Raw genomic sequence first — 23546 nt, 5'->3', positions numbered from 1 at the left:
AGCAGCTTGTATTTCTTGAGCATTATATTCATTAAATACGTAATTCTAATTAAATTGGGTCATTTTTACGCCCTTTTTTCCAGTGCTTAGGTAGTCTTTTAGATATTTTTAGGTCTTTTTATAGTTCCTTTTTAGGCAATTTTTAGGTCTTCAACTTCCGAGCCATAGTCATGATCAATCGAAATTGTGATATGAGCGAACATTCTTGGAGGGCTAGTTAGATAGGAGATAAGAACACAACCGGTCTGATTAGCCTGTGGTCTGAATAATAATAAGCTACATAATTGGTAGTGTCTTGTTGATTATGTGCTATTTGTCACGTCATCGTTTGCTACGACTAGATTTTGGTGTTGTTTGCAATGGTAGTGTTATTTCTGATTTATCTTATCTCGTAATCGTGAAGGTTGACAAAAACAATCGACTCATGATGTAAGGATTACTACACAACTATTGTATAAAAATCAAATCCATTATATTTATAAACGAAATACATACAGACGACGCCAAGCTCGTTATCGTATTAGTTGAAAAGTTTGTTCTATTTATATAGCCTATATTCTTGAAAATTTGGAGGGAAATTTTAGACCATATAAATGTAAGGAGTTGAATTCAGAAGTCAAAAGATAATTTCTTGGATACTGAAGTGAACAAATCGTTAAAACTCTTAAGGTTACCATAAGTATGGGCGTATGAGATACATAGTCTACATACTTAAGGAGAATTAAAAAAAGAAACTATTTTAACATTGGGATTGATGCAGTTTTTTCAACCAAAAAAAAAAAATGGAAAGGAAAAGGAAGTATTTCTTCGAAGAATCTGATTCAGATAGCGGTGGAGCAGAAACGAACAAACAAAACATAAAAAAAATAAATAAAATATTGATTTCTGATGTAATCGTACACAAGATTCTCTCTCCGATGGATTCACGGTTCTCGGTGTGAAGAAGTATTTCAACAACCTTTGAAGCAATTCTCAGAATAAACACTTTCGATGGCAATGATGCAATCAAGAAATTAATTACAACCTACACTAATGATCTGAGTGACATTCTTGTCAAAGAAAGACCAAATTTAAGTCAGTTTGTACAGCTACTTTTCCGGATCTGAGCAAGTTAACAGAAAATACAGAACCTTCGTTTCTTCTTCGTAATCTATTTGCCTGTGTATACAAAGATAAAAGTGACTATATTTGTGACTTAATAACTCTTGAACTACCCGATCAATCTCGATCAAATTTTCAACATAGATGAGGTTCGGGCCTGGAATGTTTTTTTTATTATTTCACTTCGACGGTGCAACTTACTCTAGGGGAAGGGACGAGATATTTAAAAATGATCAAAAATGACCGATACACTGAGAAAAATCCGTTCTCCGGACAGGGGTATATTATACAAATATACGGAATCCTCTTACTTACTACAGAAATCAGTATGGAGCATACCTTATCCATATGCTGCATACGTACTGCCCTTAGATGTTACATCATGCCGTTGCAGGATGTTTGACATTTAACAGTTTTCCGTATATCACATGCATATACCTATGTTACATTCCTCAGCTATATGTTATATACGTCCATTTGTATTGTGAGATCCTGACCGTCTATATTGTTTCATACGGAAAGTACGTACAGATGGAACACTTATGCAGAAAGTGTTATAAAACATGAGTTTTCAGTTATACGTCCGCTGTACGTTAAGTCCAAAAACTACAGGAATTACGTATGTAACCTACCTTTTTAGGTACGCCACCTACAATACCCCGAATTCATAGTTTTCGGGGTCGCTAAGATAAACAGTGGCACTTCCGATGTCGTTTAAATCCAAACTCATTCCACAACTTGGGGAAGGGGACGGGTATATATATATATATATATATATATATATATATATATATATATATATATATATATATATATATATATATATATATATATATAGAGTATCGAACCCATAAGTTTCGGGGTCACTGAGACGAACAATGACACTTCCGATTCCGTTTAAATCCAAATTCTGCCCCCATTAGTATTCCTAAGGGAGGATAGTGACATGTAAAAATAATTGAAAATGACTAGTATTAGTGTTGAATTCATTGTTTCTGGTATCCCTAAGTTCATTAGTGTCAGTTTTGGTGTCCTCTATGCCCAAAATGAAACGTATTCTCCCTTTGCGAAGAACAGGTATTCTGCTAGTGAAATTTATAAATTAAAGTTACAATTTGTGCGTCTTGAACTTTGCATTGTCCTCAGAAATTTCTTTGTTCTGCTTGCGACTGTAGTTTCAGATGAGGAAGGGGTTAGTAAATTAGCGACCTATCTATCTGATTTGCATTTGCAACTGTAGACAGATTTAGCATATTTTGCGGGTTCTGTAAATAGTGGCGTACCAAAAGCAGATAGGTGGATTGTGGTAAAGGTATCACATGCAAAATCGTATTGTCTAGTTCACTACGTTTCTGCTTTTCGAATATTTTTATTTGTTTTGAAGATATTACAGAAAAACTAAACTTTGAGATCATTTTTCTCATAATCTCATAAATTGTTCTGTTTCAAGACAGTTTGATTGGAATCAAAGTCTTCTAATCGTATGAAAAGCGGAATTAGAAATGATTCCAAGCATTAGAAATGCTTTAGAATATTAGGAGAAGGGCTACATCAGATCAACTTCGAGCTTCGTAAGTTGTCATATGTACTATTGTTACAATTGAAACTTTATAACTTCCCTCATTCTGGGAAATGAAATGAAATCTTTGAGTTTTACGTCCCACGGTTATGCCGATTAGGCTAAAGGAGACGGTGATAATGAGAGATGAGTGAAATGGTGGAATGAAGAAAGTGGGAGGAAACGGGAGAACCCCGAGAAAACCCACGAGCACGGTGTTTGTCCACCACAAAGTTCACTTGGCGGGGGCTGGGATCGAACCCGGGACCCCAAGCACCAGAGGTGAACGCTCTACCACTGAGCCACCGAGCCCCCTTCCCTCATTCTGGGGACAGCACCAATTGTTATATATATAATTCTTAAGTACTGAGTCTTCCAAAAGTCCTGCAAAAAAGTAAAAAGCTGTAACTTTGAAAGTACTACTTACAATTTTGTATTTTGTTTGTAATGTTTAGTGGAAATGTTAAATGTTTTGTTGGCAAATGTTTTGTTGGCAACAATGAGCGGATGTAAACGTTGACGTCATAACCACAAATCACGTGACAAAGATGGCGTCTACTCAAGAGAAAGCGCAGTGTGTGCCGTGGTTTTGTAAGTTAAAATCTAGTGTTTTGGTAAAAGAAAATTCCGACAAAAATATCAGAAACAACCATCTGCAGGTTCAAGTATCAAGAGATGGTACGATAAGTTCCTAGCTACCGGAAGTGTCTTGGACTTGCCTCGTAGCGGAAGGCCAACAACCAGTGTTGATGTGATTCAGTCCAAGCAGGAAAGCGTGTTGCGAAGTCCAAAGAAATCGTTGAAACACAGATCCTTGGAGCTGCGAGTGCTAATGACAATGCTACACAATATCGTTCGTAAGAAAATTATACAGAAGTTTACAAGCAAAAACCGAAAGATGTTCAGGACCTCCGGAAGAAGATACGTGATGTGATTGGGAGTATTACGGATGAAATGCCACTCTTGGATTCCCGACAAGACTTCAGCAATGTTTGAACGTAAATGGTGCTCAACTGGTGGTTTGGCGTTGAAAAATGCTTGGAAACAAAATTTCAGACTTTCTTACAAGTCCACTAAAAATTTTGTAGAAATACAATAAATGGTTACAATGTTACAGCTTTTTACATTTTTGCAGGACTTTTGGGAGACTCTGTATATTAAATCTGGCTCCTTTGTTGCGTAGCGTAACGAAAAAAGAGGGTTGTTTTGTGTTCGTTTGTTTGGATCTTAATGTTTTTTTCAACAGCGACATCTACCATTTTCACATTTCTGAAGTGTTTACACAAAGATTGCAGCTTCATGTTAGTGACCTTAGTAGCTTGATTTACACATGATTCTTCCATAACGTCATGCCTATTTGGAATATTTACCATCACTACTTTACAGTAATTTAGCTCAGTAAGCTTACCTCTAATTTTCTTAATAACTTCATTTCCTTGGTTACAAGCCACATCATTTGTACCGGTTAACATTACAACATAGTTTTTCTCCTTATTTGCAATTTTATGGTTAATTCCACTTAATACCTCTGCACTTTTTGCTCCAGGCTTAATGGTTCCTTGTGCCTTTAATTTGTGTTTTAGATTGAGGTTCATTTGCTCAGCTAGACCCCTCCCATTGCTATCCGCATATACAAAAATTTGAGGTTCTGTTCCAGGTTTATTCCTTGCACTTATTTTCTTGTCTACCGCACTGAAGGCCAGATTCACTATAAGTTTGGCGTTATTCATTGTCTTTCAACGCCAAACTGTACATAGGACACCGGATAGTGAAGTTGAAATTTTTGTGCATAACTTAGAAGTAATACTCTCACATTATAGTTGTACTAAATACAGCCCAGTAGTAGTAGGAAATCTAAATATGGATTTTCTGAAAAATATTGATGTAAAGATAAAAACATTATTGGGTACGTTTAATTTAAAACATTTAATAAATAAACCTACTAGGATAACTCCAACCAGTATATCAGCACTAGATAAGATAATTCTAAACTGTGACCACTTGAGCTCAAGGGCGCAAGTGATTAGTACCGGATTTTCTGATCATGAAGCTCAGATTGCTGAAATATGTAATAAACGCTTCTCTGTAACCTCAAAAGTGTAAGAAATATAGTGTAAGAACTTTCAAAGTTTCAAGGGTATTCAGTAATCAGAATATCAATTATTTCAATTATTTACTTAGTCACGAAACATGGGAAGGTGTACTTTCATTAAACAATGCAAATGATATATATAATGAATTCATAAAAATTTTTGCTTACTATTTTGATATAGCTTTTCCTAAAATGAAACTCGTTTTAAAATCCCAGAAGAAGGGACAATGGGTTACTCCTGAAGTACTAAAAGCAAGTGCTACAAACATAAATTTACATAAACTTAGTAAGGTTTTTAAAACAGGTTGTGCAAAGTCCTACTATAAACAATATAAAAAAGGTACAAGGAACTAATTAGAACGACTAAAAAGAACTACTACCAACTTAAACTTGCATATGCATCGAATAAAACTAAAACCATGTGGAACATTATAAATAAAGAACTAAATGGTGGCAAAGAGACACCATATGTGGATACAATAATACATGAAGGGAACAGTGTATCAGACCCAAGGGAAAAAGCAGAAATATTTAATAATTTTTTTATAAATGTTGTCGCAAAAATTATGGATGATGATAAAGTAAATAAATGTAAACAGAATGGCCACAAAGTAGTTACTGTAAGTAATTTTAAACAAAGTTCAAATAAATGTGAAAAAACAATCTTTCTACAGCCAGTATCAGAAGATGAAATAGCAAATATAATAAAATCTCTCAAAAGCAAAAATACAGCTGGAATTGATGAAATCTCAGATAATTTATTGAAAAGATGTTTCAATCAGGTGACAAAGCCACGTTGTCATTTAGCAAATATATCACTTACAAATAGCGAGTATCCAGAAAAGTTAAAAATTGCGAAAGTAAAGCCCTTGTTTAAAAAAGGTGAAAAGCAAAACATTAATAACTACAGACCAATATCTCTCCTACCTGTCGTTGGAAAAGTTTTGGAAAAAACTATGTATAACAGAGTAATTAATTTTTTATTGAAAGAAAATGTTATCTCAACAAAACAACACGGCTTCCTTAAAGGTCGATCTGCAAACACGGCAATATTTAATTTAATTGAGAAAGTAAGAAATATTGTAGATAAGAAAGAAAACTGTATAGGAATCTTTCTTGATTTGTCTAAAGCTTTCGATACAGTACAACACAGTTTACTTTTGAACAAACTGGAGAACTGTGGAATACGTGGTAAAGCAAGAGAATGGTTTAGTTCGTACTTAAAAAATCGTAGGCAGGTCGTAGAAATAACGCATAAGAATAAAAACATTGTAGAAAGCTACTTATCAGATGAATTATGTATAAAACACGGAATTCCACAAGGATCTATTCTAGGGCCATTGCTCTTCCTTTTATATATTAATGATTTTGAAAAAAGCATATCCTCGGCAGATGTCACCCTTTTCGCTGACGATACCACTCTGCTAGTGAGTGGAAAAAATGAAAAATCATTGGAACAGAATGCTAGGCAAACACTAAGTGAAGTATCTCTTTGGATGAAGAACAATAATCTCTTTGTTAATGTTGAAAAATCCATTGCTATAAATTTTCATAACAAGTGCAGTAAACCAATATACCCTAACCTATATCTGAACCAAAATAAAATTAACTATACAACACACTGTTCGTTTTTAGGTCTTACTATAGATCATAACCTGACATGGGAATTTCGTATAGAGTCAGTTATTAATAAATTAAATAGAATATGCTATGCACTAAGGATTATTAGAAAGAAGGTAAATTTAAAATTAGCTAAAACCTTGTACCATTCGTGTTTTAACTCTATCTTGCAATATGGTATCATGTTCTGGGGAAATTCAAGTCAGAGATTTAATGTTTTCAAAATTCAGAAGAAAGCCATAAGAATACTTTGTGATAAGAAGCCGAATTTTTCTTGTAGACATTTGTTTAAGGAGGTCAATATACTTCCTCTGGATAGTTTATATTTGTATCGTCTCTTTTTGTATTTGAAAGAACACTCATCGGCATTCGTAACAAATAAGGATGTACATAATCATAATACGCGAAATAAGAATGATTTTCATTTGTGTAATCACCGGTCAGCAATGTATCAAAAAAGTGTAAGTTATGGTGGTGTTAAGTTGTATTATACAACATGTTGCCTATTGATATAAAGTATGAAGAAAATATGAAAAGGTTCAGACAAAAGTTAAAATTATTTCTATTAGAAAATTCTTGTTATACGATTGAGGAGTACGTAACTATCATGACAAGGTAATATTATTTTATTTTACTCATTGAAATTTTTTGTACATATGACGCATGTTACACTTACTTGAGGACATTCCTCGTACTTGAAAGTTCATACAAAAATAAATAAATAAATAAATAAATAAATATGAAACATCTTTCGTCCCGAATGCGAGAACACTTTCTACGTATTTACAGGAAATCAAAAATAGAAGTGCCTGGCAACTTTCAGCTGTTGTATGAGATGTGTCGATCCTTACAATGACCCCGATAAATTTACAATGAGAACACTGTGGTAAGCAACACGAAAATCGAAGTTGTGGCAAACAACACTCTAGCAAATTACATGCCATCGTCTTGTTGATAGTACGAGAGAAGTCAACGCCTTCAATCAGCGCCATTTGTGCATTAAGTTAAAAATACATTTTAGAAGTATCCAGGTCTGTCATTTCTTTTATTTATTAAAAACGGAAGAATACGTTTTATGGGGAAAATAAAATCATGTCAATGTAAAACGTGCCAGAAAAACGTAAAATCTGACAACCCTAGTCTATCTCAAATTCAGGAGGGATCAAATTGCCCTCCTTCAGTCTCAAATGTACCTACGACCCTATCCTAGAAAATAACAATTGTTGGTATCTAGTTTTTATCAAGTAATTATCCCAAATACACTGGAGCCTATAGCAAAAATAACTTATTAAGAAGCAAACATCCAAGAGTAAGTGATCGGCTCTTTGGCCTAGAAGGAGTTGAGCGATTGGAACGAAAGTTGCAGCATTCATAGCTCTTTGGCCTACGGTTAAAACCCATAAAAATAATATTTTCTGTTTACAAACACAAGGGGGAGACGGAGCATGCCCCTCAAAAATTGTCCAAATGGGACAAAACTTGCTAAATTTATTCTATCTAATATCCTGGGAATAGAAGTAGCTTTTATTGGGGGGGGGGGGATTGGGAGTATTCTAAAGCCGAAGAACTATGAATCCTGCAAGTTTTGTTCCAATCACTCAACTCCTTTCAAGCTAGAGCCGAACCATAAGATTTTATGGGGGAATATGCCCCTCTTCTCCCTCTAAATAGGGATAGAATACTTTTTAGAAATATTGCTATTCTAACGATGTTAGGTAGAATAAATTTTGCAAGGTTTGTCCCATTTGGACAATTGTTGAAATATATGCCCCACGTTCAATCTAACCGCTTAAGTCCTTCTAGGCTAGACCCAAGAGCCGAACTCTTACCAATGGGGGCGTCACAATGTTTACAGATACTGTTTGTATAGTGATTCGAAATGCAACAGTACCTAATATAAATTTAATGCATCTAGTATTTAACCCTTACATCTTTATATCCCAAGTTCCAGTGAGATATACGAATACTAGTTCTTGTGTTGCCCGATAGATTATTCGGTCATTTACACGGATCCGAACTACAAGTAAATTGAACTATTTCTCAATCGGAGAAAAAAAAAGTGTGGTTTACGCACCATTTGTTTGCATGTCTTTTTTAAATAAATTGAAGTGATCTAAAGCACATTATCCGAACTACCGATGCTATTTACTTTGTTTTACTCAACCTCCCTCTCTCTCTTTCTCTCTAGCTCTAGAAACTTTTTTTTTATTGTTTTATTTCCGCTATAAACAAGAGATCAGCTGAAAAATACACCTCATTTTCAGAGCTTCTCGGAGTAAAATGTGCAAAAACTTTCGGAACGACTTAGACAAACAGTAGAGGTTCTTTTACTGTCTTTGGGAATGAAGACTAGTCTTTATCTTAACTTCTCCCTCTCGCGTATATTCTGTTACACTCGCACACACAGTGTTAAAGACCCAAGATTTCTTCTCCAAATGCTACAGCACTAGATATACGTATATTTTTTCTTTTAGTACCTATTTCGCAAGGTTACAAATATGAACGCCAGATGGATTAGGAGTTGAGGTAGTAGTTGAAGCTGACGTTAAGAGATGGCGGAGCATTAGTTTCGGCGGGACTTGCTGCTCAAACGGAAATACGCAAGAAGAAAGAATGGAAGTTGATCGAAACTCGATTGAGGGATTAGCGCTATTAATCTTTTCACGGAAAAACCTGATTGGTGGAAGGAATAAGGGAGGTTTCTGATCCTGTCTAAGACATTAAAAGAACAGGAAGCCTATAGAAGGATTTGGCGGAAATAACGGGGAAATATCTCATGGATTGCGATTTCGTCCCAACGGCGCCTTCACTAAGCGCGGAGACAAGTGCTAAGGCTGTCACACGATGGCGTTATTTATTGCGATTGCGGGGACATCTGGCAAGGAATGATTCAGTTTCTTTTCTTTATTTCTAGCTCTTAAGGACTTTTTCCTCTCTTACTTCCCACCAGATTTCAATTCTTTTCTTTTTCTCGCCGCCAGATTTCGCCTTCTGATTCTTGATTTGAACGTCGGTTTTTAGAGGATCATTGATATCAACTGACACTAGCCACTAACAGAAACGACGTCTTGTAATGAGAGTTAGGACACTCTCTTTATCACTAGCGAAGCAACAAGACAGTTGAAATGGTGTGGAAAAGAACAAAAGTTTACACTTTAGGCTTTTGTGTCTTAATGTTTATATTGTAGAGCTTATTATCAATACGTCTCGTCCACTGTTTTTGAAAATCGAGATATCAATATACACGGAATCATCGAATAATTGTCTACATCTTTGCACTTTTATTTCTGGTCGAAACGTCCCAGAACGTAGAGAAAAATGGATTTGAAATACGCACTTTTATTCAAAACGTCTCTTGACCACTGCAAAATGGCGGACATCTTACAGCAATAAAGTTTCGAAGCAAAACGTCCTATGTCAATTTCCATTTGACCACGATTCTTGCTGTTTTATTTCAAATTGTCTCTTGTCCAAGGATTTTCCTCAACAATTACTTGACACAAAAGTGCATTAATTATTACTTTCTAGAATATTTAATGGATATTTAAGTCCACAAACTAGTTGCTTTTGTTCTCTTATGCCTTGCATCACAATAATGTTTTTCCCTGTTCATTATGAAAAAAAAAGTGAGATTAAGATAATTGTACTTACATACACAGACACGACAAAAATACACACACACATACACACAGAGAGAGAGAAAGAGAGAGAGAGAGAAAGAGACGTATATATGTATTTCTAATGGTATTTTTTCTAATAATATATTGGTCTAAAACTTTCAACATTTCCATGTGTTTCCCTCTTCTTAACTGGAAAAAAGCCTCATTTCCCTGGGAGATCTTTTTTTTTTTTTTTGTTATACTTTCATTCCTCAACCGAGTGAGTGGACCATTTCATTCCATTTCTATTCAGTAAATTACTGACTGACGGAGGCTATTACAAGAACTATTTGGATTTCTTTGTGGTGCATTCTTTGGAAAACCATTTCAAGCGATGGATTAGGAAGAGGGATAAGAGAAAGTATATACGTGAAATTTCATTTACTTTCTTTCCCCTCAACATCACCACAATCACAAATGCCTCGTTGGACTGTGAGTGCTTCTTGTTTTCTTTCGCATAGTAATGTTCTCAAAAGCGCACAGATGACTTTCTTTTTTTTATATAAAATAGATCTTTTTGTGTGAAACTTGAGAAGTTCGATTGCTTTCAGAAGTTTTTGGAATACAAAATTGTAGAATGATTTTGAAGATCTGAAAGCGTTTTTTCTTAAGAATGATTATTGCTCTATATACTGCAAAAATGACTTGTCTTATTTTCGTAAATTACAATGATTCATTATTTATTGTAAAATTTATAGCAGTAGAAGTTATTACAAATGATTACAAATGATTAAAAATGATGTTTATCACAAATAATTCACCAGATTTCATAAATTCACTGTAGCTTTATTATTGGGCGTATTGTTACAGAACTACAGACGTATATACGCGTCACTCAGAAAGTATTGAGAAACTCAGAAAGTATTTGTGTGTGCATGTTACAGATTCGTTTCTGCTTTCTGCCGTGAGAGCGCAGCAGTAATAATTTATTCGAAATGGCGACAGGCTCACAAGTAAACCTTACGTTTGGGTGAATCGAGTTGCTGACTGAGACACATATGAGAAAGTAGTACTAAATGCGGTCAGTATTTCAGTGAATTTGTAGGTGCAAAGCTCCAGGGGTTTAGGAGATACAGCTACCAGAACATCACATGCAAGTACAGAATAATCTTCATACAGTTGGAGGTAAAAGCTCTGTAAGACCTCTTGTAACGACAAAAGATGAATAACAGATATATGGGTACATATTAGGACTAGGGGGAAGTTATATAGTAAGGGTATACCTGACGGCGGCCATCTTGAAATCCGCCATTTTGAATTAAGATTAAGTTTTTAAAATATGAATAGGGTCATGTGATACATGATTTAAGGCTCAAATTTAATCAGAAGAACAATGGTGACGTTAATTTTGATTTACGCGCAATTGGTAAAAAGTTACAGAGAAATTAAATATTGTTGCAGTATATGGATTAGTCCTTTACCCCACCTTTAAATTTTGTGTTAATGATAATAATTAAATAAAAAGCAGGTGGATAAATATTAGGTCTATGGTAAGAGTTCCCTTGATGGTGGCCATGTTCAAATCCGCCATTTTGAATCAGACAAAAGTTTTAAACAAAACGCATAACATCCCACCCAACACAAGTACATACTGATCATGTGTAAAGAATGTTCCTCGAGGTACATTGGAATGTACATGATAGGTACGTGAATAGAGCAATCATGTGAAATACACATGTAAGGAATAAGGTTACTTCCGCCCAAAAGTACGTGCATGACACATACCGAGGAATGTATCTATTATGTGTATATCACGTACCGTGTATGTACTTGACAAATTTACTTGGCATGGGCATGTGCCAGGAATGTACTAGGCATGTCAGTAATGTTCCTTAGGGCAGTGCTATGCAACTGGGGGTGCGAGTACTTAAATACTAAAACCTTAACGCTTCATTTTTACGTTCGAATTTAGAAGCTTGTACTTTTAAAAAAAGCCAAGCAACTAACTCTGAAAATATATGCCCTCCTCCGGCATCTGTGTGGCAATTTAACTATCTATTAAAATACTACAGTAACATTTACGAGCGACCGAGCTCTAACCTATAATCTTAGCATTCAAACCTTTGATTTACGGTTATTTGTGATTTCACGTTTATAACAAAGACAAATATTTTTAAAAGAGTGTAGTTTAAATAAATTACTGAAATAAATATTTTTCACAAAGTTCATCCTTTTAAATTATTGTTCAAAGGCCTTTGCCTTTAGTAAGCCTTCTCCGAAATACATGCAAATGAAGTGTGCTGCCATCTTTGGAGCTCTTTTAAAATACACATATATGTTTCTCGACAATGAGATCTCAGAAACTACAGGCTCTAGAAAGATGACGTTTTCACTGATCGATTGCAAATTTCATGTAGATTGTCCAGTTCTAATTGAATATTTAAAAAACATGGGCACTATTTCTTTAGTACATTTTTACGGGTACATTGGAAGTGTTGAAATTTCAAAAAAATAAAATAAAACATCACATCCTAATCATGACACATTCCAACACCACACTGTTGTATATAGCGGTTGTATATGTCTCCGGCATTTGTTTCATAGCCAAATAATGAAAAAGGAAGGATAACCATTTCTCCAGTCTAAGATGAACTTTTTTGGGGAGTGTTTTTCCCAATAAGCACCATATATAGAACTGACAATATATTAATTTTGTATGTAATGTATTTGCTTATTACATACTGCATGCAAGAAGAAAGAAAACACTGGTCGTACATGAATTAGAAACTCCAACCGGAAGTAGGCTCAAATCTTGCAAACGGTGCGAGATATTCAGAAAAATAATCGAAAAATCCCCCTTTATGATACCCCTTGGCTATTTTTAAATCAATACGTCTTTAACTTGTGTCTGTAAAGAGACATGTACAGATGTTGTAAGGAATGATAAGGCGATATATGCTCATATGCGAATAATGCGCTGTGTAGAGAGCGCAGGTTCAGCTAGTTTCTTGCAAAAATTCTTCAATCGAAGATTTATAATCGCCACTGATTTTCAATTTTGTCGATATTATCTTCAAATTCCACAGAAGGTGAAAGAAGAAGCTAAATCAGTAAAAGATGTTTCACCGGTTTCAAGCTTATTGCCACTGAAAAGCGACATTTCCTGAAGGATGTCTATATTATCAGGCTGAATTTCTTTAAGGAGTTAGTTTATACTTAAACTTACGTCTTCCCGAAAATTTTATTTAACGTCTAGTTTTAACGTACAGGTTTTGAACTAATTCTCTGCTGTGTAACGTCACAATATAACCATCAATGCTAATTTTATGAGGACAATTCTGACAGTGGGGTTTAGAATGTTACAACCTAGAGAACGCATCAAACGTCAGAAAATTGCAAAATGACACACACAATATATTACAATGTGGCTAAACTCAGAAAGTGGCTATAGAAGTGAAAAGCATATGGCTAAAAAGCCACTATTGGCTCTTTGGAAATTATGTGACTAACGACGTTCTCAAAATGGCCAGATCTCGTCACAAAGTGGCTAAATTGGCAACCCTAGTCGCAATACGAAGCAACTTACGCACAACCATGCCATGGTACATGGGGTATGTGCCATTCACATTCCTCACATTCCAGTGAAGCATGTAAAAGTACCTTTCAAGTGTCAGAAATTCCTCGAAAGGCACGTACCTAGCGACACGTGCTATGCATATGAAATGTACATTTTTCAAGTACCAGGTACGTAAACGGTACATATGGAACTTAAATGGCACGTTCCTAGAATGTACCTGGTTGGGTGGGATTGACACCTTATTAATAGCAATTATTACCATAACTCCAACGGTATAACCATTTTTGCTTTATCATTAACCAGCATTTGTTATCGCATAAACAAGTTGCTAATTTAAGGGAAAATGACCAAACTGGAATTGAGTCATAATTGAACTTGGGTCTTTCTTCCAGAAAAGTCCTCAATTAGTACAATCAATATGTAGTTCAGAAAAGAGTGCATGACTTGCACAAATGTTCTGCTCACAGTGAGCACACCTGACAAAGGCAATCGAGTTACACATGACACATTTGTCGTTAACAATTCCGTCAAAGCAGTAGTCGTAAGTAGCGATCCATTTAATTTTGTGCTGGTTAATGATAAAACAAAAATGGTTATACCGTTGGAGTTATGGTAAAATTTGCTATTAATAAGGTATCAATGTTATGCGTTTTGTTTAAAACTTTTGTCTGATTCAAAATGGCGGATTTAAACATGGCCACCATCAAGGGAACTCTTACCATAGACCTAATATTTATCCACCTGCTTTTTATTTAATTATTATCATTAACACAAAATTTAAAGGTGGGGTAAAGGACTAATCCATATACTGCAACAATATTTAATTTCTCTGTAACTTTTTACCAATTGCGCGTAAATCAAAATTAACGTCACCATTGTTCTTCTGATTAAATTTGAGCCTTAAATCATGTATCACATGACCCTATTCATATTTTAAAAACTTAATCTTAATTCAAAATGGCGGATTTCAAGATGGCCGCCGTCAGGTATACCCTTACTATATGATTTCCCCCTAGTCCTAATATGTACCCATATATTTGTTATTCACCTTTTATCGTTACAAGAGGTTTTACAGAGCTTTTACCTCCAATTGTATGAAGATTATTCTGTACTTGCATGTGATGTTCTGGAAGCTGTATCTCCTAAACCCCTGGAGCTTCGCACCTACAACTTCACTGAAATACGGACCACATTTAGTACTACTTTCTCATATGTGTCTCAGTCAGCAACTCGATTCACCCAAACGTAAGGTTTACTTGTCAGAGAAAGCTCATATTGTGCTTGAGTTTCATTCACACCGGACTGTACTAACAGTGCAACGACACTTCCGAACGAAGTTCAACAAAGATCCATCAACTGCCAAGTCCATATGGCGATGGTATACACAGTTTACAGCTTCAGAATGCCTCTGTACGGGGAAATCAAGTGATCGGCTTATAGTGACTGAAGAAAGAGTCATGGTGGGGATGGTGTTCAGCAATTCCTGTCATGGCCTCCTCGCTCTCCGGACCTACGGCTATGCGATTTTTTTTTTTGTGTGTGTGTGTGTGTGTGTAATCTAGTCGTTCGGAAGTGTCGTTGCATTGCTCGTAAGTATCATCTTCTGAAGGAAAATTTCTCATTCGGCAAATACTTAAGCAACTATTAACACAATAAAAAGCTCAAACACAGCGCAAGGTGAGCACAATGGGATTACGACTACAATCTACATTTTAGATTATGAAACAGGAACAAAATACAACTGTCTTGCCTGTCTACTAACGACAACCACGCACCAATGGTCGAATCAGGGAACTAGACTGATTGAGCGGAAAAAAGAGAACACTCCTGAAATGTTCTATTTCTTCCACTCAAAAACTTAAACCTGGTAATGTTAACAATGTGCGAGATAGAATTATCTTTTTCCCGCTCAATAGATGTATCTACTAACACAGTACAAAATTACTATTTTAACTTATATTTTGTAATGTTTTAAATATTTTTCTTTTTCCACTCACAAATTCATTTATAATTCGCTTTGTTCAGTCCCTTGCCGTAAATTAACTTTAAGGAAAGTTTTTTTTAACGTCTGTTTTAATGTGTTATTTCCTGTACAACAGACGTTCACACGCTATATTAAATTATATTGTCTGCTGTACATACAATCACATGCGTCCAATTCACACGATTTAACACAGCATTTCCATGGCAATTCCTTATTCACATCACAGATGCCTAAAGGCATTTTTTTTTAAAAAAAAAAACTCAAATTTAATTCAAATGTATTAGGTGTTATTTAGTGCACCCCCCTCAGAAAATCCTGATCCCACCCTATATATATATATACAACTTCAACAACGAAAACGTAATCAGCTTAACAGAATGAGCAGTTTGAAGGAATTTACTACTCGGCACGTGCACCTCAAATGGAATAACGAAAGGAAAAAGAAGAAAAATAAGAAGAAAACTTCAACCCTCTTTGCCCCAAAAGGAAAATATTTGAAGAGAGAGAGAAACAAAGAAATCAGGCGATCCAATTTACGCGATGAAGTGTTTGTAATGTTGTACCGTCGTTTCTCAACAGAATAATTGAAGTGGAAAAACTTGGAAATCTATATAATAATAATACAAGTGTTTCAGTAGTACAAAGAAATAAGCAATGTTTATATTTAATACATTTGATGCCCATTCAGCGCAAGGTTTGTTCCTTATTTTTTTAATGAAATAGATAAATTTTGTTTTGAAGACATTTAAAAGTAGAATAGACCAACTTATTAGATTTTCGAAATTTTCTCCTGATTAAATTAAATTATATATATAAAAAGAAACATTTTATTCTGCCAATTTGTACTAACATAAAGTGCATCTTGATACACAAGGTAGCATTTCAGGAACGGTTGTACGGAACATTTTGAGAAGAGTAGTTTGGAATGGATTCCAAGATACAACCTGTAATTATTTTATACTTTTTTTTTAGCTGAGAAATAAGTTACAAATGCAATAGTTAATATTACAAATGCATTTATGTAAACTGACTTACAGTCTACCCTATATTTTATCTGTTGGCAGTATCAATAGGCATGTTTGGGCTATAGGTTATTGTTCTTGCTTTGCAATTACGTGGTTGGTTATTGAAATCCTGCTGCCAGCCAGCTGATCAAAATGGAGTTGTATGAGTATCCTCATTTTGTGTTATGTGTATAGGCAATCTACAATGGTAACAGCTTTGTAGTTAGTGATCAAAAATTCTCTGTAGTAACAATAAAATATTAGAGTCCCGCGTATAATAGTTATTCACCGTTTCATGATATCTAAGTTGTAACTTGTAATATTACACAGAGGTCATATAGTATCTGATACACTATTCATTATAATACTGAATCCTCATGAACACGCCCATATCATTCCTACAAATTGTCAACTTTTACAAGTAAGACTCAACGGTGGAGAATTTTACCAGTAGATTACCCAGGGTTTAAAATGATGTTTCGAGCAATCGATGCCAACCCGCTATACAGAAATCGTATTTCACAGACACTAAATTAGTAGAACGAGATCAATGAAATGAACACCTCGATCAACTAATCTTAATCATCATCCTCAGGATAATCTCTCAATGTGGGAAATATTTCCAAATATGAGGAAAACTTCAAATGTCTAGAACTTCTTCATATCTGAACTGAATAGTGAGAAAGTAATGGATCTGTATCATGCTGACAGTGTTATCCAATACAGTAGCTGCTCTGAGTTCTTACATGTTAAAAATAAGTCAGTTGTGCAAACTTTAGTACTACTTGTTGCACTCCATGCCCCACTACCCACGACATACTTATCGGCTATTAGCATTCATTCGGTTTCATTAGACGGAATCGTGTTGCTTTGCGACTATCTATTTACGCATGTCAGGGTAGTTATAGTGAGAGTAACTAAATGAATTATGGGTCGGGATACGTCACGAAAGTTAGATACACGGTGCGTGGTACATAATATTATTTTGAGAAATTTTCAGGAACATATATTTGAATAGGGTGATTAGAAGATGACAAAACAACTTAAAGTTGAATGTGATTGGGTTGGTTTGATACAGGTTTTTTTAACCTTAAATTTAGTTTTCCCTCAATAGCGCATTTGCTCTGAGTGACATTAGTTATTAGTAGATATATCAAGACATTTATTCCGGTCATCTAGTTTAACTTGTTTCATTCTTCTTTCGAAAAAAATGTATTTCTGCTTTTGCTTAAGCTTACACTTTCCTTCACATTCTTCAATAAGACCAAAGTTGGTATCTCCTTTACATCCGCATAATTCTATTTTCTCAACATTCGGGAATATGTTTTCTCATTCTGCATCCTTTTGTTCGTATGAAAACAAAAACAAAACCAAAAACAAAAAAATCGCTAGACTGAAACACATACTAATCACAGGCCACAAAACTGCTATTAACGTATACTAACTACACCTACCACATATACACCAGTTATGATTTCAGGGAGTGACAGACCCGCAACCAGAGAGGGGCTAGATTGGGCCTGCCCCCCCCCCAAACTTTTCGTGACCCTTCCAGACCTTAATACAAAAAACAATTTGTAGGAAAATTTTTAATTACTTGGCCCCGCCTAACATATTCATGGCCCCCAAACCTCTGAGGCTGGTTGCGGGCCTGGGGAGTGACACGAAGGAAGAATTCCTGCCGGAGCATATCTACGATTGTGCTCAACGTAGGTTACCAGTATTTTATACAATACTACTTTCATTCTCTTTGTATTTAAAGTTCCCCGCCCGTTCCAGGACGCAATCTTCTCAAACCATCACTCCGACACATTACCAATTTATTGTGCTGTTTTAAGTCCTGGAATGTTACATTAACGTACGAGGCACGAAATAAATCTATCGGTTTATGTAAAATATCATGTTGCCTGTGTAAAACCGTGTGTAGCCATTTCACGACCACTCACCCATTACTTTTAATATTACCATTCTGAATTATATTTTACTTACAAATTTCTGCACAAAATCATTACTAAATATTTCATCGGTTATATCAAAATGTTGCCTTCTGTATGCAGTTCTTTTTCGTAACTCTGAAATGAGTTTCACACTTTTTTCACTGAAATGTAGTATTAGATACCTATCAGTTAAAGATCACAAAAAGTATTTTACTTCACATTTTATAAATACATTTTATAAACACCAGAAATGAGTGTTACTAAAATAATTTTACCTTTGAACTGTAGGCAATGGCTCCAAAGATGAACATAATTCAGGATCCACAGGTTGATCACCGATGAACGTAACACATGTCAAATGGCGCAATTGGACTCCTCCACCGCAACCAACTTCCACCAACTTCATTCCAGGCTCATCAGATGTCACTACACAATTGCTCCATTTGGACGGCAACCACTTGTATCTGCAACAAAAATAGCATAATTTGTTTTTCACGTGGAAATAGCCAGTGGCGGATCTAGAAGGTAAAAACTGGGGGGACTACCTGGTCTCAGACTATGATAGGTATACCACAGGTTTAATATAAATTTTCAAAATATATAAATAATAGCTTAAATTATTTTCGCCACTGAGAAAACTGACGGGCCTAGGCCCCCCAGTCCCGGGCTAGATCCGCCACTGGAAATAGCATCAAAATTCTTTTATTAGATAGACTAGATTTTAACGTCTAACCAATAAAAATAGTTATTTCAGAATTCAGCAAGGAAATAGATGGTGCAGATCAGCTTGATGAGGAGAAAGTAAAGTATTTAGTTATACACATTGTATATAGTAAATTTTGTCTCCTGAATCAAGGTCATAATCTATATCAGTGGTAGCGAAATTTACGAACCTTCTGAGATACCGTTTTTCAGTCCTACTATAAGCTACTAACCAAAAGAACGACCAACTTTTTTAAAAAAAATCTTACATTTCTAGTAAATAAAATAGAAATGGCTATTAATGGGATAAATATAAAATCAAAGTATTCAAGTTAACAAATCTCTAATATACACACGAAAAACAACGTATACAATCCCACACATATAGAATTAACTGTGAGATGAGGCTGACGATGACAGGGAGGGAGAAACAAACAGTTGTCGTCAGCGCCTCCTGTCGTTAGCGTCAGGTTAGTGAAGGAATCAAGGTTAGTCAATCGGAGCGTTAACGCGATCTACCGATAATGTCCCAGCTAGAAGAGGTTTTCTAAAATCGTTTTAGCGTTCTAAGATTATGTTAGGTACCTTTTTCTTTTCTGACGCTCTAGACTATTCCAAACAGAAATGGCAGAGATCAACCATTTTCAGATTTAACGTTGATCACTATAGAATAAAAAACGGTAATAGATAGCGAAAAGTGGTTTTGTGCAATCAATTAAGCGTCTCACAAAAATATTCCGTCTCCACTCTAATGTTTCTACTAAATCTGGAAGTATTAGATACCTAGTACTACTTCTAGTTTTAATATGAATTGAGAAATATATTTCATGATATAAACCAAACTTCTTCAAGGGTGTACATGTGACATTGCTATTTGTTCTTAATTATAAGTACCGATTGGCTAAAATACAAAGACATCTTAAACAATTTGATAAATTTGAAACAAATTTCGAAATAGAACAGCAGTGGAGCAGCCAGAAAGGCGTCTACCTATTAACAAGTCCTAGTGGTGCGTGAATTCATTTCCCGTTCTAACTTAGTTTCAAAGCGGTACAATGACTCACTCACACAGAAAAAAAATGCTGATGATATTAATATAATTTAATTTTAAGTAGTTTCAGTAGGACTAGGACTTTAGCGTGTTACTTCAATACTAAGAGCACAGTGTTGCGGTAAAGACGGCCCATTTTAACCACCTTGACGCACAAACGGTGTTAAGCTGTGTGAAAATTCTAAATCATTAGCCAAAGCTGTTATTTGCTAATAGCAATGAATAAGCAAAGGTATCACAGCCTCTTGAACATCCTCTGTATCAAACACACAGTGTACATCTGTGCTATAATTTCTAGTGCACAAAGCCTTACTGGGAGTAATGAATACGGAAGTAACTAACATTAAGAATTTGTTTTCCATTTCTAGCTATGGACACAGCTTTACATTGTATATTTGAGGCACCTAGTATCAAGATCCACTAAGTCTATTTAGCTTAGTTTCGAGTAATTTCGCAAAACGTGCAGTGCATCTCCATATATACACGTCCTGTACAAAGTTTCACATTTAAACTAGTTTTTTAGTATGATATACTAAGTTTTTAAACAAAATAGCTACTGTTTTCATGGAATTCCCTTAGATCAAACATATAGCAAACGATATATAACTCAACTTCGGTAAAAATAAAATGGACTTGGTGGCTTTTTGATACTACGCGCCTCATTTGACTTCTATACCAAGTATCGAATTACATTTTTAAAGACCTAGTATTACATTTTTTAAAAGATCTTTCAGGAAGATGGTTTTGTGAGCATACGCATTTTCTGACAAAATCCAAAATCCGATGAAGTTGCAGTAGAACCCAACACATATCAAAATTTAACACAATTCAGGTAGCACAGAGACACTATGCTCAACTAACACAGAATTGTTTTCTAACTGTGCTGACTTTGTAAAATAGGCAGCTGGGGAAAACTGGTTGACAGGTAGTATGGTGACAACAGCGTGGTTCTGACTACGTCACTTCCAGCCAAGAAAATGTGGTGCAATAGCTTCAGATCGGAAGTGGGCTACCTTGACCTCTCCGAACGGAGACATAGTTTACCTTTACTATACAAGTTTCGAAATTCCAGCAAAAACATATAATACCTGTATTTTAGTAAGAGTCCATGTGTGAAGCAGGTAATATAAGATAAAAAGCTTTCCTTTGAGTAAAAAATTCGTTTAATAAGTGCGAATTGTACTAACTTATCTATGAAGGCTCGGATGTTCGTGATTTCTGACCTTTTTACCTGTGTCAATGTGTAACACCACTTTCGACTACGTGTATACACCATTGTGCAAATCAATGGAACAAAACGTGAATTTGAATCATAATCAGATTCTTGCAGCTTCTAAAACAACTATTTTGTTTCTTTCGAAAAATTGCAAGTCCAGTAGTGTTTCTCGAGCGTCATATTGTAGTTAGATGCGGTTATGGATGAGGTCTGGTAGACTTTAATATATACAGTATGTGAAGGATCACTTTCTAATTTCATGCTATGTTTTATATCTACAGTGTAAGATGAATATTAGTTCAAGAAAGATGCAATCTATTGTAACATTGAATGAAAACACTTCCCTAACTCAAAGAGAGATTGCTGCCAAATTTGGTGTTACCAAAGGTGCTGTAAGTAAAATTCTTAAGCTCAAGTAAGCAACAGATTCTGTTTATATACGTAGGAAAAGAAAATGCGATTGAAAATGAGGAACAATTGCCAAGGAACACGTATTTTCTACGGAATTTATCCACAGAAGAATAGTTCAGATCTTCAAAATGATATTGCTTTATACAGGAACTCACGTTCATGACTCAAGTACCTGTCGATGTTTGTTGGCAGGTGGCCATAAGGCAGGAACGCCAATTAAAAATATATTGACAAAGATAATGATGAAGAAACGTCACTAATGAGCAAGAAAATATAAGAATTGGACAAATGAAGATTGGTTCTATGATGGTAGCCACTTTATATTCCAAGACTTACGGGTTCGACACACTCGTTGAATGTCCCACCGAATGGCATTTCACCAAAATGTATCTTCAAATTGTGAAACACTAGGTAGAGACGATATTTTGGGGATGATTTCCAGAGTTGGGCAGAAGCCCTTGTCTCTACTGATGGGATTTTGAAAAGTATCAAATTCATCTATGCACTGACGTTCAGAGTTGTTCCAGAACTCAAAAACTTAAGCAGGATGGATCTGTTATTTTCCAAATATGGCACACTTGACACTGTGCCATATCTCAAAAAGTCAATTTTTGAACGACAACAACAAGAACGTTTTAACTGGCCTTTAAACTCACCTGATATAAACCCAATCGAATATTTGTCGTCTATTTGCAAGAACAAAATCAGGAGGGAGGATTGCACAACAAAAGACAGTCTTGTTTCTGTTCTAAGTAAAGTGTGGTTCCATAATGGTGTACTTAGGGCTACATGCAAAAAAAAAAAAAAAAAAAAAAAAAAAAAAAGTTGCGGACTCAATGCCATAGAGAATACAAATATTAATTCACGTTAATTGTGCACATACTAAACGGTAGAACTCAGTTATGTGCATGTAAATTTGTGTTTTATGTGAATATATGATCCACTGCATAAAATGTTGTTTCTATTCATTTTCAGAAGGAACTAATTTTAAGAAGTAAAACATAAAATAAAAATTATTTTCAGCATATTGTTTTCGATAGAGAAGCGCGTGTGGACATAATTACCTTCCCATCATGAAGAACTGCTACCTTAAGGAAGTTATCGATGGAAGCATGAAGCCTTGAAGGTGCCTTATACTAACACTATGTACCGTATATAAGCACTTTTTATAAGATAAGATTTATCAAAGCATGCGAAGAAGTTAATTTAAGATCTGTTCATAGATGGCACTGGGGTAATGAGGACAACAAGAAAGGAAAAAAAGATAAGACCATGGAGAAAAAAAGAAAAAACGCTGAAATTGGAAACACGAGATTGAAAGGAAAATGAGAAATAAAGTAATGATGAAGAAGAAAATGAGCTTGTGAGAAATTACGTGGAATTAATTTAAGAAGGACTCTTCTCCTGGATTCTTAATTAGTAAGCAATTCTTCCAAAGATTTACTTTAAAGAACAGCGTTGAGCGAGAAAAAATAATGTTAGTTGTTTTTCCTTTCTATTGTACCTTTAGAGAGGATAATTTTTCATTAATGTATATTAAATTATGTTTCTACTTTAACATTACAAAAAACATCTCTCTATAATACTTTAGGATACTTCAAATTTTGATTTTTAATGTAATAAGAGCACAGAAATTCCACTCCTAATTCACTTGTATAAGACCTAACTTATGCTCGTCTGACGGTTCCGCACGC

At 35.1% G+C, this 23546-nt stretch overlaps 1 protein-coding gene across 2 annotated transcripts in view; it reads right to left on the bottom strand.

The window, feature by feature from the left end:
- Positions 1-23546, bottom strand: part of LOC145668440 (thrombospondin type-1 domain-containing protein 7B-like) — a 1268628-nt gene that overhangs the window by 411527 nt on the left and 833555 nt on the right. For both annotated transcript variants that reach the window (XM_081736305.1, XM_081736304.1), the window contains exon 9: positions 18748-18936. In XM_081736305.1, the coding sequence (XP_081592431.1) occupies positions 18748-18936 (189 nt within the window). The remainder of the gene's footprint in view (positions 1-18747; positions 18937-23546) is intronic.

The sequence above is a fragment of the Thermobia domestica genome, chromosome 13 (genome assembly GCF_964235325.1).
Source record: "Thermobia domestica chromosome 13, izTheDome1.hap1.1, whole genome shotgun sequence".
Classification (NCBI taxonomy): Eukaryota; Metazoa; Arthropoda; class Insecta; order Zygentoma; family Lepismatidae; genus Thermobia; species Thermobia domestica.
This window is presented reverse-complemented; position numbering and strand designations above follow the sequence as displayed.